The sequence below is a fragment of the Aphis gossypii genome, chromosome 3 (assembly GCF_020184175.1).
Source record: "Aphis gossypii isolate Hap1 chromosome 3, ASM2018417v2, whole genome shotgun sequence".
NCBI classification, from domain to species: Eukaryota; Metazoa; Arthropoda; class Insecta; order Hemiptera; family Aphididae; genus Aphis; species Aphis gossypii.
In genome coordinates, this window is record NC_065532.1 from 35,500,582 (window position 1) to 35,517,990 (window position 17,409).

General features: G+C 26.2%; 1 protein-coding gene across 3 annotated transcripts in view; it reads right to left on the bottom strand.

Moving 5' to 3' along the window:
* Positions 1–6,134: 6,134 nt before the first annotated feature.
* The window catches only part of LOC114124740 (neuropeptide F receptor-like), a 62,516-nt gene continuing 51,241 nt past the window's right edge, over positions 6,135–17,409 (bottom strand). For all 3 annotated transcript variants that reach the window (XM_027988092.2, XM_050203398.1, XM_027988093.2), the window contains exons 2-5: positions 13,782–13,963; positions 9,925–10,332; positions 8,607–8,859; positions 6,135–7,410 (exon numbers count right to left, since the gene is read on the bottom strand). In XM_027988092.2, the coding sequence (XP_027843893.1) occupies positions 7,049–7,410; positions 8,607–8,859; positions 9,925–10,332; positions 13,782–13,934 (1,176 nt within the window). In that variant the 5' untranslated portion in view covers positions 13,935–13,963 and the 3' untranslated portion in view covers positions 6,135–7,048. The remainder of the gene's footprint in view (positions 7,411–8,606; positions 8,860–9,924; positions 10,333–13,781; positions 13,964–17,409) is intronic.

The window sequence follows — 17,409 nt, forward strand, 5'->3', positions numbered from 1 at the left end:
CGTCTCGATATAAAAAATCAATTAAGATACATTTTTAACCCACCCGACCATTTTTGTACTTTTTCGTTGATTTTTACTCTATCGAGCATATCTTTACTATTTATAATACTCACGAATTGTATATAGTTACATTGTTATTATATTGTTTTAGTGTTTTAACGAAAAGAAGCATAATTAATTTTACAATGATATATATTTTTTCTGATGTAATTTGATTGAAAATTGGATTTGCAAGTCAGTAATTTTATTTTAAAAGATACTTTTTTAAACTTTACTAGTTGTTTTTTGAGCATGAGGGAAAATGACATGCAAATTTGGTAAATTTATATGGAAGAAATCTATTATATGGTGCTACTATATTACTATAAGCTCTGAATATAGATTTATTTTTTAAATTCAACGTTTCAATGGTGATTTTAAATTTATAATGAAATTACATTGTAATTCTATGTGAAGGTGAGATAAGTTAAGCTTTAGTCAAATTATGAAACCCATGGTACCCTCTATGTAGTAATCAACATTATTTTCAAAACTATTTTGGATATTTATTTAGAACAGTTTATGTATTAATGGTAAATAAATAAAAATACATTTTAATATTTAGATGTTAATTTAATTTTTACTAGTCAAGTTGAATATCAGACAATGATAACATTATAATACCAATTCAAAGTGTACAGTTTGAAATAAAACGATTTAATTTAACGTCATTTTATACTACAATAACTGGCAGCATAAATCTGTCCGTCCTTAGGCGGCCGGCTTGAATTTTGAATCGATTTATTAATAAACCAAGCGTAATAAATTATCACGTCCTGCCATATATATACTCACAAAGTCACAACCATAGTAATATAGGGCGTATATTTATATTAAATCACAAAACCAAATTTATTATTATTGTTTTGTTTGATTCAAAATAAGTACGCTTGGATAGATTTAGTGTATTTAAAAATTTAAATATTATTTGGCTCGTTCGAATAAATAATAATATGGTAGGTAAAATTTAAATTTTATACTAACCTAAAGTTAACCATACTAAAATATAATATAATAAAAGTACTCACTATATTTTTGATTTTGAGCAGAGCGAGCAATGTAATGATTTTAAAACCATGTGGTTCAAATTTGATAGTGTGGTTTCTGGTAGAAATTTTGATTTAAGATTTACAATTTAGGAATTATCAACATTTTTCTAAATGACAGGACATACTGTAAGTAAAAAACAGCGGGAAAATAGGAATATTTACAACAGTAAATACCTATGTTTTATGACATTCCATCGATAACTCGACATATTATTATCATATTATTTTTTTATTAAATACATTTGCTGCAGCAACGGCCATTGAAGATTATAAAAAAGTGCACAGGTATACTTAAAATTAAAAATAAAATTAAAACAGTTATTGTTTTATATTTATTGATGATAGATATTGTTTATTGATAATTTTGATAAATTTCTATCATATAAAATTCTGTTTGAAATTCTGTATCAAATAACGTCAGAGTTAGGATTATTTGCAGCAGTGACTCATTAAAATGCACGTTCGTCAAACCGGGTTATAACTTACATGTTTATGCATCCATCTTTTAGATGCGCCTTTTTCATTTGAGTATTTGATATCCGGGTATAACCTCGTCGGTAATTCCTCTATACACGAGTACACGACATCATTGATGTCGTCGTGCACAGTTGTAAGGGGTACGCGTGGAATGTTAATTTATTACTGTCATTACTTTAGTTATTAGTTATTACGCATTAGTTTAATTTGCAAATTAAAATGATTCTATATTTTCAAAATTATAATAAGTATGACGTGATACGTGTATATCATACGTAACGTGCTTAGGCGTGTATCCAATCTGGGCGATATGACGTGTGTATACTAATACGATTATAATTATTTATTATATATAGGTATTTTATATGCGTATGTGTATTAATGATTGTATTATACATTTTTGATGACAATAATAATTAAATTGTTTTAAATAGGTTACAGGAACGGAACACGGCACCGACGCCGTCGACCGCAGATAACAATAATAACAATAAGATATTATACATCTTATACGATATTTCGTAACGAAAAATATTTCAGGCCTGCAATAAAAGCTATGCAATAGCTTAAAAAATAAAGTATAGTAGATCTATTTAAGTTTGAACTAAAGGCATTAAGACTTGTATAATAATCGTATTATTAAAATTAAAAAAGTTTAATGGTGGTCCTAGAAGACGACTAAATTGGAAATGGTACCCAACCTTCTAATCCTAAATGACCTAAACGATTAAAATTTAATATATATATATATATATAATGTATTAAATACATGTCAGAAAGTTCCATCAATGGAAATTATAATAATCAATAGCATTAATAACTGTCAATTATATGCTATCTGATCACATAGATATTTACAGATGTATAATAATAGCACTGGGTTGGATAAATTATTATGCTGAGCTTATTATAGCATCTAGGTAGATAAATAAAAATATGTAAATTCTATTACGATTATTTAAACTATTTTCAAATCTTATGGCTATTTATTTTAGGATTAAAACAAAATCGATATTATCAAAAACTGGTTTTGTGCAAAAATTCACGGTTTTATTTTTTCTCCTTCATTTTTTTTTTAAATATTTGAATGTTTTGCGATTTTCAACTTTGACTTCCTAAAAGTAACAACTAGATTCGATTTTCTATCAGAAATCTCACTCAGACATAAAAATAGTAGCATTTCTATAAACGTGAATAGGTATACTTACACAAAAAGAAAACACAATCGTGATAAAATCAATACATATTCATCACTCCGCTCCGAATTTATAATGTAATTCTATTATCATTATTTAATATTATTATATTGTTTTTGTTACAACTACTGAATATGTACAACAATGACTTACATATACCTTTTGTAACAAATGTACACAATTTAAAATTGAAATGTATTATCATATTATCAAAAATTATAAAATTTGCATTGAGAAATCGTTTAATGTTCCTATTTTGATTAATGTAAAATTGTTCAAAATGCAAGATATAATATTATTGAAAACTGCAGAATTAAAAATAAAGGATAAGACTATCTAATGTCATTTATTATTTCCCGGAAAAATTAGATGAATCGTTGATTCTTATTTATTTTATTCTTGATAATATTAGTACCTACCTACTTTATTAAACATGAATTTACAATCTTTATGTGTGTGATTAAACAAACAAAATTATACGATATTAAAATATTATTATTATAACATAAATGTTTATAAAAAAATAATTACAGTGGATTATCAATAAAAACGTTCAGTCATCATTCATTTTTAAAATGAGAATTATTCCCGAGTTGTTATAAATGTCAATAAAAATACTCTATATAGGTAGGTACTGCATGTGAAATTATTCGTTTTATGTACCTAATTTATTATTAATAAAAAGTATACGTGTGATTATAATCCGTCAATATAATATAATATGTATAATACATATTTATAATGACTTATAATAATAAATTATTAGATCAATGATATCATAAAAATATAAATAATTTAAGTACATCAATCATATATTATTAACATCTGAGGTTTATTTAACACTAAACTAACTTAAGCTATAGGAACGTTTGCAGTGATATTTTGGTCATAGAAAACTTGTTGGACTGTAAATGTTTTTAAAATGCAAGTACATCAAACGAGTTTAACTTAATGGTTATTAATTGTAGGTATATCAGATTATTATTTTTTTTTACAATATTTTTTAGTTACTTTAATTTTGGTATAAAAGAATGTGTCCTGGGGGTAAGTGACCGGCTAACATCATTATGATGGTATACATTAAGTTATAAAAATAAAACCTTTTAAGACTTTTAAGTCAACTATTTTATTTTTTAGTTATGAGAAATTTAACATAATTTTTAACTAGTTGGAATTTTTGAAAGTAAATCACGTATAACTTCAAACAATACGTCAACACCGTATTTACTACCGTTTTTATTTAAATTTTATTATTGTACTGAATAAATACTGAGAATATCTTAATAGTATTCTTTTCGTATCTTTTGCAATTTCCGAGTAATATTCCTTGATTAGTTTAGAATTCGCAGAATCGTTTATCGTTGTTTGTACAGGGTTGAATGGAGCAACATTTTTTCATACCGTGGTTAGTTGTTGTGATGCGTGATAAATTTATGTTGTGTTGAATGTTCGTTGAATTTTAGTTGCCCGTAATGGACAGCAAATATAGGTTTCCCTTAGTTTAGAAAAAGTTAAATTACATATAACTAAAAAAAAATAAAATCCTCTTTAGATGAGTTTTTTTCATAACTTAAAGTATACTATCATAATATTATGTCGTCGGCCAGACACTTACCCTCGGGACACATTGAATAATATAAATAAGACAGAATAAGCTATAATATTGTTACAAAATTATAATATTATTATTATTTATTATATACAATAGATTTTATGGATTTAGAACTAATTAATATTTTGCACTTGTTAGATGATTTTTATCAAAATATTATATGAAAACAACTTATTATAAACTAATAATTATTTTATATAAAAAACGAATGCAATCGAAGTTCGTTACAGATTTATTTAACTTTTGATTGATTTTATTCTTGTTAATATTAATACTTTTTGATATTCGATGATGTGTTTACTTAATAAAAAAAAAAAAACGATTCCCAATAATTCCTTTTTTAATTACTACTCCACATTTAATTCCTTCATTTAATACATTCTTTAGATTACACCATATAAATAAAGTATGCACTTGTTCATAACAATTTGTTGTAGCTTGAATTAAAAAAATATGCTAATGTTGTGATTATTTTTAGTGAAGTTTAAATTATATCATCATAACTTTTTTATAGTTTGAAAGCAATTATTTTTTGAAATTTATTGGTGTTATTTTGTTTTCTAATAATTGATTAAAACTCGTTTACGAATAATGCAATTAATAAAAAGTTATATCTGAGTTTACATAGTTAAAAGAGGAGTCCATTCATACTAATTTTTGCAAGTCAATTTAACAACGGATAAAAAAAATACAGCATTTTATTATGGTCGATTAAATTATTTTTATGAGAATTATGATTTTTAGTTTGTAGTAAAGAATTAATGTCTAAAGATTATAAAGATTTACATAATATCATGTATGGTGTACTACTGTACTGTGTACACTGTACACGTAAATCTAAACCTGAATATATTGAGTAATTATTGAGTCTTTTCATAACTTTATATAAAAGATAATGTATAGTTATTTATCAAAGACTTTTCCACACGTATAATCAATCGTGTCTCATGTGATATATTTTATAAATTACTATTCTAAAGTACTAAATAATGAATTTATTAATATTATACCGTACCTACCTACAACAGTTTTATCACTTCGTATCAACATAATTTATAATAAGCGCTTTGTTAAGTTCATTTAACTATATATAGATTGTATTTTTATTACCAATATATTTAAACATTTTAGGTTTATTGATATTTGCAAAAAAAAAAAACATTTATTGTTCAATTTATTATTCTTTATTCAAAAATTAATCGTTATATATGTATATATTTTTTATGATAATACCTATTTAAGATTTAATGTCGATCCAAAAAAATATTAGATGAATTCATAATTTAATTCCTAAATTTTATGGTGAACAAATTTAATTATATTTAATTTAATCAGACGCAGTTTTTTTACCAATTATTTTAACTATTTGATGATAATTTTATAACTTATAATATTTTATAATGTAATTAATAATAATAATTGTATCAGGCCTGAGCGTTTTAGTGATGAAACATTATTTTGTATTATTGAGCAGTATCGAGTAATTTTATCGACAAAATCAATGATCATTATCGTCGATCCAGATAATATTGTTACGATGTCTTTCTGATATAATATGATAATTTTTTGTATGAAACAAAAAAAAGGCTTTCATCATAGGTTCATATTCCTATAAAATGAATATGAACGAATCATTTTTAAGTAATAAATATAATATAATTTTTTTTTTTTTTTGATGTCGTATGTAGGTATACGTACTATATTATTTAACAATCATATAATCGGTAACAAAAAGTAAATAAATAAATAATAAAAAAAATGTAAATATAATATATATAATATAATTAAAGAATTGTAATTATTTTTTTTTATAATATATCATACAATTGAATTAATTATGATTTTACAATAGAAGCGTTAAATGACATTATTATGTTGAAAATTGAACGAAAAAACAAAAAAGTAAACACCAATCAATCAACTAAGTTATGGGCCATGGCAGTACAAAAGTATTTAATTATTTACGAAGTGTGACAGTAAGAATTGACACTATATCTAATTGACAACTATGTAATAACTTTAGGTCTAGTAAATTATAAATAGTTATTTTAATGTTATTACATAGTATGGTTACTATTACATGTGTATGTTATTACTGTTACATTTTTGTATGTACCAATACTGTATGAGTAAATTTAATTATAAATCATGATATCTTTATTGTATAGTCTATATCAATGGATAGTAGGTCTTAAACTTTATGGGTCATTTACCTCTTTAAGATATAAAGTATGGTCATAAATCCACAAATAAAAACAATTTTTTTTTTTTTGATTGATATTTAATGATAATTAAAAAAAGTATTATAAAATGCTGTATTTTAATTTTAATTATAACAATGAATACCGTAACCGCAGGTGAACCTAAGTCGTCGAATAATTGGCATCATTAAAAAAATGTCAATATCTTGAAAACAAATTCAGAGCCACTCCACAAAAGCTCGAGTAGATATCTACGGCAATGGATCACAATGGAACACACCGGTTTATAATGTTTATATTATATTATAAGACCGTAATGGTAAAATGATGTAACTTTTCGAGTTGGAAATTTTTATCGAGTCTCAATAACGCGATAGAGAGGATTGGGATGACGTTCGAAAAAAAAGAAATGAAAATAAATTCTGGAAACATTGCCCCTTCGGCGGAATGGCCGTGGTCATCCGTGGTCCCTGTCTAAAGCACAGTGACTCCTCTCGAAAACGTCTCCTGACTTCCAGGCATGTAATTTGAAGTATTGTACGTGATCAAAGGTCGGGTTCTGTTCCTCATGGTTGTCGTGGCTGTTGCCATGGATCGGTTTCCCGGTCGCCGTCTCAGGATTTTTGTGTAGAACAGTTGAAACAGCTCGTTGCGGATATTGGAATTCATCCAGCCGTAGATGATCGGGTTTGAGATGGCTGAAGTCATGGCGGTCAGATGACAAACCGCCAGAGTCACGTATAGCTGTTTGGTTGTTATCGGCTTGGTCATCAGGTCGGCGGCCAACGAGAAGACGGCTAGCGGAAGCCAACTCACAGTAAAAACGATCGCCACTCCTAAAACACCGATTTTTTCAACCCTTATCTTTAATTTAACCTTAACAATTGGGCATAAAAATGTAACTAAATATTTATACATTTTATCACGGGAGTAAAGTATGTTTGGATAATTTTATGTACAAGCGATCCATATCCAAACCTATCATACTCGTGGTTTTGAAATTTGGTACGTACCCCATGGTAATTCTATAATAATAATAATACCCAAAGATACCTTGAAGTAAAATTTTTAAATTTTGCATTTAAAAGATTGAATCGCATAGGAATTCGATAGCTCACGAAAAACGAAGAACGAAAATCGAATATTATTTTTATTTGTACAGGGTTTCCATTAGTTTTAGAATACAAAATAATTATTATTTATTTACTTTATTTGAGTTATTTATTTATAGTATGATCAACGGAAAAAAGCTCTATACAGAATATAAAAAATAAATATTATACCTGCCAGATTCCGTCATAAGGATTAAGGAGAGGCTATCAAGATCCAAGGATTCCTGTAAAAGTTGAATTGAGTTTCTATTGCACGCTAGTATTTAAGTAACCTAATAATCATTTATAATGTAACTTTCCCTAAAATAAACAACCTAGTGACCTCTATTACCGCAGGTTTATTTGATGAAAAAAAAGGTAAGGTAAACTTATGGGCAATTAATTTATTACGGAAAATGTCGTCTGCAGGAGATCAGCTAGCTTAATATAATAATAATGAAACGTGTATATTGGTGTAGGTTGTATAATATGTATCTATATTATTTGTATTATTACATAATGGCGACGATGGATTTCCGGCAATGATAAATTGGTTTTCGTCAGTTATGCTGGATTAAAAAGCTACAATATTATAAAAGCAAAAAAAAGTTTGCAATCATTCAAACATTTATATAAAATTATTCTAAAATTGAAATAACGATCGTAATTTATAATCGGCTTTTGTAATATTTCGTAGACACAAAGTAAAAAGTGAGCGATGATCAGTTAAACATTTTTAACACATTGTCGACAAGATCTTAAATAATGTAACTATACTCTATGCGGACTGGGTGAAAAAAAAACTATTACCTATATTCTAGACATTCTAGTGGCCATTTTAAACTGTTTACGATCAATTGCATTTACGGTTTAAATGATACTTATTAGATAATAACGGATGCATATACGGATGATTTATTTAATGTTATCATTAATTATACCTATTAGAAGTAGAGTGGTCCGTTTGTTTCTTTGAAGTTCTCGCTGTGCACGCCTCGAATCTTTTTGAGAAGCAGTGTGTGCATGTAAATATGCTGCAATACGAATATGAACCACCAAGAGAACAGTGGCGGGAAGTACTGCTTGAATGAGCACTACTGCTATATTATACGCCACTTTAATATCGGTCGAAGGCCATTTTTCCCGACAAGATTCGTATATGACTACGTGTTGAAATTTTAGCGGTTCGACCACCTGAAAAAAAAATGGTGTGAGATCTTATTATAATATAGATTTACATGAGAATAAAAAAAGGTATATTTGAATATTTCAGTTAAACGTATGCCAAAGATATGATTGAGTGAACTAAAGGACGTACCTACTGGCTTATTTATACGTTTATATAATCCCTAACAATAATATGATATTATTATAATACTTTTAATTTTCACATTATAACATTTCACGTAAACTGATGATGTCAAATTGACAATAATATCATTTTATGGTGACGCGTAGTTTCAAATTTCAATCCAAGTATATACTGTATAGGTATTATCAGTATAGTTGAAGACTCCCGAACGGGTGGGGGCAGGTGGTGCAAACGCACTACTTGAGAAAATATTTTTTAATAATTCGGAATTTTCAAATAGATAATTAAATTTAAAAATGCCTTCATTATTAATTTAAAGTTTGTGACCATGATTAAGGCAAAAATAATAAATATCTATTACCTATGATGAACTGTATAGTACAATAGTATACTGAAGTATTTGCTGTCACAAAAAAAAAAAAAAACAGAAATTGACGAACGACTTGCATTAAATATCGTGGTGTATTATTATAGTAAAATATAGATTTATAATCATCGACTAAGTCACAATGAAAATAAATAATTTTTTGAACAGCAAACAAGAGAAATTATTGATACCTATCGCGGTAGAGCTGTAAGTGGCGGGCATTACTTTTCAATGGTCAATAACGTGCATATATTATATAATGTAAATAAGAAAATAAATATACCCTTAGATCTAATAAATAAAATTAGTTATGTGTTTTGATTTCGTTGATGCGTACAAATTTCGTACAAATTTAATGTTAGGAGGGCGTGGAGTACGCATTGACGCACTAAAAATATTTTGCACCTAAAGCGAGGTGCTTAATCTCTGTCGGGCGTCCTCGCTAGATCTGCAGCAGAACGTGCATACATTTTTCGACCGATTATGTCGAATATCAATCGATAATAATTTATCGCTCGACCAAACGTCATATATTTGCGTTACCTATATATTTTTTAAAACGTTTAACTAGTGTGTTCACCTGGTAATAAGCTACTGGCGACGTGGTCAAGACGGCCATCAGCCACACGATAGCTATGGACACGTACACCGTGCGCCGTTCGTTTTGCGCGGATCCGCGGACGATCACCCAGTATCGATCTATGGCGATCACCGTGATCGTGCCCACCGACACCATGATGTTGGTGCCCTGCAACAGTGGCACCAGCTTGCACAGGATGGTGCCCATGCTCCACTGGTGTCGCAATATCGACGTGAGCGTGAACGGCATGCACACCAAGCACAGGGTCATGTCGGAAACGGCCAAGTTCACTATGTATAGGTTCCGGGAAGTGTGCATCTGAGCGCGTCTGGCCACCACGTAAATCACCGTCAAGTTGGCCGTCAGCCCGACGATCATCAAGCCCAAGTACACAATTATCAGCAGAGTCTGAAAAAAAAAACAAACAAAAAACATGGATATTCGTTCACCGCGTCATCATCGTTACATCACACACACACACACACACACACACACACACACACACACTATGACTATTGTTTTGGAATAACGTTTAGGGTGGGTTTTCGATTCATTCCGGCTTATGAACTTAACGTACGTTTCCATTATATTTTATGCCCTCGAGACGGTAAAATAATATAAATGCACGAATAAAATATGATATGTTTTGTTTCGTTTTGCGAAACTTTTGCGCGTCTACTTGAGCAAGTTTAACAGGCGATGAAAACGTTACATTATAATATTATGAAGGATAATCTTCCGTACGCGCGGAGATGTATACAGGACGATTCTCCAAACGTGCAAACACCCATTTTTTCCTTTAATAATAATTTATTTAAACAATGGTTTTCAAAATTCTAAGTATACTTAAGGCCTATATTTTCAAATATTTGAATCTTTTATGCAATTTAACAAATGTCTTGTGACGATACATTGATATAAAATATGCATTTATTAACATTTTATAATTTGTCAAAGTTGTCAAAGTATAATAAGCACAAAACTAAATATTATATCTATCTAATATATTTTATAATATAAAACCTAAAATATTACCTAAGGATAAAATATTTTTAGTACAAAAGCGTGTACACTAAGAAAATTCAAAATATTCATTCAAATTTTAATTAAAATATTTCAAAATTTTAAATAAATCATCTTATTAAAAATGCACAGTTAAAGGGAGTATTCTCATTAAAAAAAAAAATTTGTATCATCATAGAATAATCTTTAAATGGTACAGAAAATCTATGTATTTAAAAATAATATAATATTTGAAAATTCTAATGATCCAAATTGGGGCATCTTATAGTTGGGTTTCGTAAAAAGGTATTCACGAATTTCGTCCCTCTATAATGGTTAAGTATTAAAATTTTATTTTGTTTTTATGGTTTCTTCGTTTTATATTAATTATAAGGAAGCCCGGGTTCTGATATTATGTTTCTATGTAATATTATATCGTTGACTCCTAAAACTTCATAATTTTGGTAGGTTAAAATCGCATTCATTTAATAGATTAAAATCGCACAATTTTTAAAATTGTTGTATCCAAAAACTGCACACTTTGTGAATTCAAACAAAAATAAATGTATATATTAGAGTATTCAAATTTAAAGAAATATGCTCTAAATCTGTTTAAAATTGACTGTACTTAAAGTAATAAACACTTGCTCCTTTTATTATAATCAATACTTTTAAAATCCATTATATCTTTTTAATAATATTTTAATAAAAATGCAAAATATCACTTATGTTTTAACCATTATATACTATTTTATAGGTATACACAAGACCGATTAATAACGAGTGGTGACTAAAGTCTTAAAACGTGTTAGCGTGATTATTGCAGTTTATCTTATAATTTTATCTTATATTATACTTAAGTTAAAAAAGTGTGCGGTTATAAACCACTATACCTTTGGAGTAATCTGCTACACAATGACCGATAAGTGTGCGATTTTTGCTTGTCGACCTTTTTGGGATCGAAATTAAAAGTGTGCGGTTTTCGGATGCAACCTATTAAATACGTGCCTTATATTGTAAATTACAATAATGGATGGATTTTGTTACTGATTTTTGATCGATAAGCAATAATAAAAAAATTGATTTATTACTCATTTCCTTTGTGAGTGAATTAATTACCTTGTATATTATGAGTAGGTATGGATTAGTTGTGCCAGAAGCAAAATTTGTATTTAAGGGTCAGTGTACCAATCGTGCTTCTTTCATTTTACGGTTTTATATATAAATTTTGTTAGATATTTTATTTAAATTATTCAATAAATAAATTTATATTGAATATGATACATATTATTTAGTGCAATTATTAGTCTATTAAAACCCTAACAACGACAGAGCGCAATTGGTCCATCAACTTCGTTTTAAGCGAACTATTAGTAAACTCCCTATATATTACTATACAGACACGGCTAGTACGTTTTTAATTCAATGTGATTTGCAACTGAAAAATTAAGGCCAATACTAATTAAGGCTTTTGGTTGAAAAGTAACAAACTTATTTTTCCAAAAACTTAGGTATACATCATTGATTAGATTTAATTAATACATTCAGAAATAACATGTTTGAAATAAAAACCATGTTTCTCGTACTTAACCAAAAATTCAATAATACATTTTAATTAATAAAAATGTAGATGTATAATATACCACCTACTATTATAGTACTATACATATTTAAATTATTAAATTAAATATGTTATTGTTTACTGTAAAATATACATATTAAAATAAATTTAAATTGTTTGTTTGATAATATCTATACAGTATATTATACTCAGTATGGTTATGTTGAATATTCATAGTGGGAAATTAATTAGAAAATTATACTGTTGTCAGTCTTGCTATTTTAAAATTCAGATTTGTTAGCAGCTATGACTAATGTCTTTAACAGTATTTATTTTATATTATCTTTTACCTATTTTTAAATTAAAAACATTAACACTATTATATCTGAGCTTTATAGTATATACAATATTTTAACTTAATGATTTGATGCAACAAAATAAGTTTTTGTCATTGATATAATATTTTATATTTTTTCTAATTGTAGCATTTTATTCATATACCATCAAAGTTATTAAAATTTCTATTGGTAAAACGAGGTTTTTTTTTTTAATTTCATAATAAGGATTGGAACGTTAATATTAATATAATATAATCTACTTTGAAAATATAATATCTGTAATTTATGTGTATAATAGAAACAGAAAAAAGAATGTTAATAAAAAAAAACAAGATTAAAACTAATTTAAAAATTATAAATAAAACTAACAATTTATAACAAATTGTAATTTTCTGTCTTAAAAATTTATATCAGTTTTTAATTTTTATAAATTATGAAAAAAAAAAATGTTAGTAAATCATTTTCCACAAATATTTTCCGAGCATTAAACAAAATTAAGTATTATGGATGCTTCAGAATTACATTACCGAAAAGTAAAAACTTATAAAAAGTTATTTTTTTTTAATCTGAATTAGGTTTTGAAAAAAATACCGTTATTTTTCATACATTTTTTAGAGTTTTGTTGCATTTTAAACAATGGATATTTTTTAGTTTCTTAGTTATTATATTATAATAATATCATTATAGTATGCAGGATATTTTTATAACTACTTAGCGTATTATTTCAAAGTCCACTAATCTATATTTTGATTATAAATCAAATTCTAAACTTAAATAATATTGTACCAATTTAAATTCAAATAATTATGAGAAATAATGAGTTTTATAGTATTTAAAATGTTTAAGTATAGTAAAAGTACTGTTAGTGGTAATTAAGTCTATGTGGAATTAGCATTAAATCATGCGATAGGTACTATTAATATTATTCACATAACTTGTTAAAACAACGTAATTACCTCAGTACTTTTATCCAAATTACGGGAATTGCGTCTATGCTCCAACATAATAGAATAAACTTCTTCCAAACTGAAATTAAATGTTGAGTTCATTTCTGTATCATTACAGGTTTCCATAAATGTACTCATTGTTTCATCCAGCGAGCAAACCATTGAGTCATTGTTTGATGGAGATTTTAATCCTGGAAATTAATAAACCAAATATGTAATGATATTATTATTCTATATTTTTTTACTTTTTACATGTTTTGAATGTATTTGAGTCAAAGTTCTATATTGATATATATCAAGGATATTAGGGATGACCAACATGTACGTGTTCACGAGTCACATGAACAAATACAATTATGCCAAGAGTCAAAGTATTTATAAATACATTTTATATAATTTGATAAATTTTAATTAAGCACCTATCAAAAAATTAAATTTTATAACAATAACAAGTAATTTTTGATTTTATAATAAGATGCGAGCAACATCTGACTAAGACGAGAGCCACATAGCGGCTAGTGAGCAACAATTTAGCTAACCCCGATATATATTGATTATCATTGTACATATTTTATCCATGAATTAATACACAAAATGAAAAAAAATCATTTTTAGTTTTAAAATTAGATACAAGTTTTATAATTATATTATAAATTAAATAACTTGATGAAATTATTAATACACATAATTTGTAATAGCGTGTAACACGGTATTATTATACTTAACTACCTATATTAAATGGATTTTTCTTTCTGTATGAAACGGTGGAACATAACTATATGTAGGTATCCAAATAAATACTTTAAGAAAGATTCTATCAAAATTCATAGGTACTTTTAATAATTTTAACATATCATGTGTGCCCTTTAAAAATCATCCCCTCCCCCCATTCTACGTTATTTTGGTGTGAATCTGAACTTGTCAAAAATAATATTTCAACTTAGAGATAAATTGTACTAACTAAAATTAAAGGTTTAAAATAATAATAATAATAATAATAGAAATCTTCCTATATTAAGGCATAATAAACGTCAAATCAGGTATTTTTTTAAACAACTCGTTTAATGTTGGTGTTAACTGTTAATATGATTGATTATACTAGATATTAAAATATAATTAAATATCACTCTCAGTTTGAGATTATATTATAACGTTGTCTTTAAATTCATTAAACCTTGAACATTTTTAATCTTTTTTAAACAAGAATTATTTTAAAGGTAAAAATGAACTGTTTTAAAAATGGTTATTAAGATAACACATAAACGCACACTAAAAGATACACACATATATACATTATACATACGTCATACATACTTTGTCGTTTCTATCTTATACTCATGACATGAAACATTTTTTTAATATTACAGTAAATTTATCAATAATGTGAATGTAAAACATTTTAACATATTGGAGAATATAACTTATTAAAATTATTTTACAAACAATCTAAAATATTAGTACAAAATATAATATAATAAACAATATTGAGAATATTCTAATATCACAAACATAAAATTAAAATATTTATGTGAATTTTAAAACAACGACTACCTTTTATGGAGATAGGTAACGTCTGAATAAATAGTGATAGTCTAAATTTTGTTAGTCAACAGTTTATTAAATTTTATATTAATAAGGATCATGTTTTTTTAGTATGTAGGACGTAGGTATGTGATTAAGTTAACATATACACAAAACTAATACGTGTATAAAATAGTAGTGAGGTACATATTTAGATAAATAGTATGATTTAAACCACTAACGAGGAAATCATGGTTTATATTTTTATTTATCTATACTTTTTGTCTAGACAAATTTGATTTGAGGTAACTTACAAATATTATTATATTATAGTAATAGAATTTCGTTATTATAAGTTGTGCAGCGTTAAAATTATGAAAAACATTATGACGGCATAGTAAAATATGTATTTGAAATCAAACCAAACATTTAATATTGTATATCAGATAAATATATTAAAATTCAAACATTTTACAATCATACTATATTACTATGCACATTTTTCAGTTATTTTCTGTACACGATTTTTATTTTTCAAAAAATTGTATAACAGCGAGGTAAAAAATTTTCTATCGCTTCATCCATGTGACCATGTCACTTTCAATTTGAAAGTAAATCTATTTTTTAATATACATAGCCACATAGGTAATAGGTATTATATAGAACAAAATGATGCTATACATCTTGTTGTAATAATAACAAACTGACGTGAAATACATTTACAACTTGCATAAAAATAGATTAAACTTAAATTATATTATGTGAATTGTGAATAGTGATCAAGGATCTAACGTGGTTAAAAATTAACTATGTAGAAATGTTAAAATAATATTTAAAGTAAACTGTAATAAATCATTAAGTACGATGGATTAAGATTAAAGTGTGCTCTTAAAGTTTCAAGTCGTACTATTTATTGATTTGAAATCGAGTGTAGTTGGTTACTTTGAAAATAAAATATTTTTTATAAAAGTAATTGCACCGAGAGGTGTCTGCAAAAGTAAGAAAACACCTAAACCTAATTCCCTTTTCAATCTTTATAACGAATGTTATGAAATTATTTAATATAGGTAATATAATTGCTATTAAATGTAAAATATACTTAAAATATATTATATTATATACCACTATCATAGATATGATTGATTAAAATAGTTGTCCGTTCCGTTATTTGTATTCATTTTGATTTTCTTATAATTTCACATTTTATGAAATTAAGCATGCAAAGCATAACTGAGTTGACTTAAAAATCTAATATGATTAAATTTTCTTTTTAAATATTCATATACATTTGTTTACATTATGAAATTAGGTTAGGTTAGGTTAGAGTTGATAGTTATCAAAGTTTTAGGTAAAATTTTAAATTTTGTATTAATAATGTTTAATCATTAAGTATGGTTTTCAGAAAAGTAAAACATTGAAGAAGTTTAAAATTATTAATATTTATACCAAAACATACCAAACAATTGAATAAATTACAGAACCTATATAAATATTTGTTTTCCTCGATAAATCACTAAAGAATATAAATTATTAATGATCAAAAAACTATTTTAACGATAAAGTTAATTTAGAGTTAATGGTGATAAATTATGGTCATTTAATAACTATTTCTGGTTATTTTATAAATTTGATTTAAAATCATTCAGTGTGAATATTTAATTTTTAATTGTCATGCTATTTTTTTTAAAACAGTGTAATTCAAATTTTAAATATAGTGGAATCCCGATAAGTCGAACTTTGATTACCCGAAAGAAAAAACTAAGGATAATTCGAACATTCTAACCAAATGTAGACGGATAATGACGAATAATTTTTATAATCATTTGTTTAGTCTGTTTGTGCGTTCCAATAATTAAACTTTAATCGCGTTTATTGTATTTATTATCATATATTTCATTCGGTTTATTATCATTATATTCGGTATTATCAGTTTGGATCAATTGGTTATACTTGTACGTTTCGAATATAAAAATTATTAATTATTTAATCACATTTTTCATCATAATTTTAAAATAATAATAATAACAATGCAGTCAATGCACACTATAATTATTGCATTTTAAATTATTATTTTACTTTAATTATAAATACAATATTATAATATTAAAAATATAAT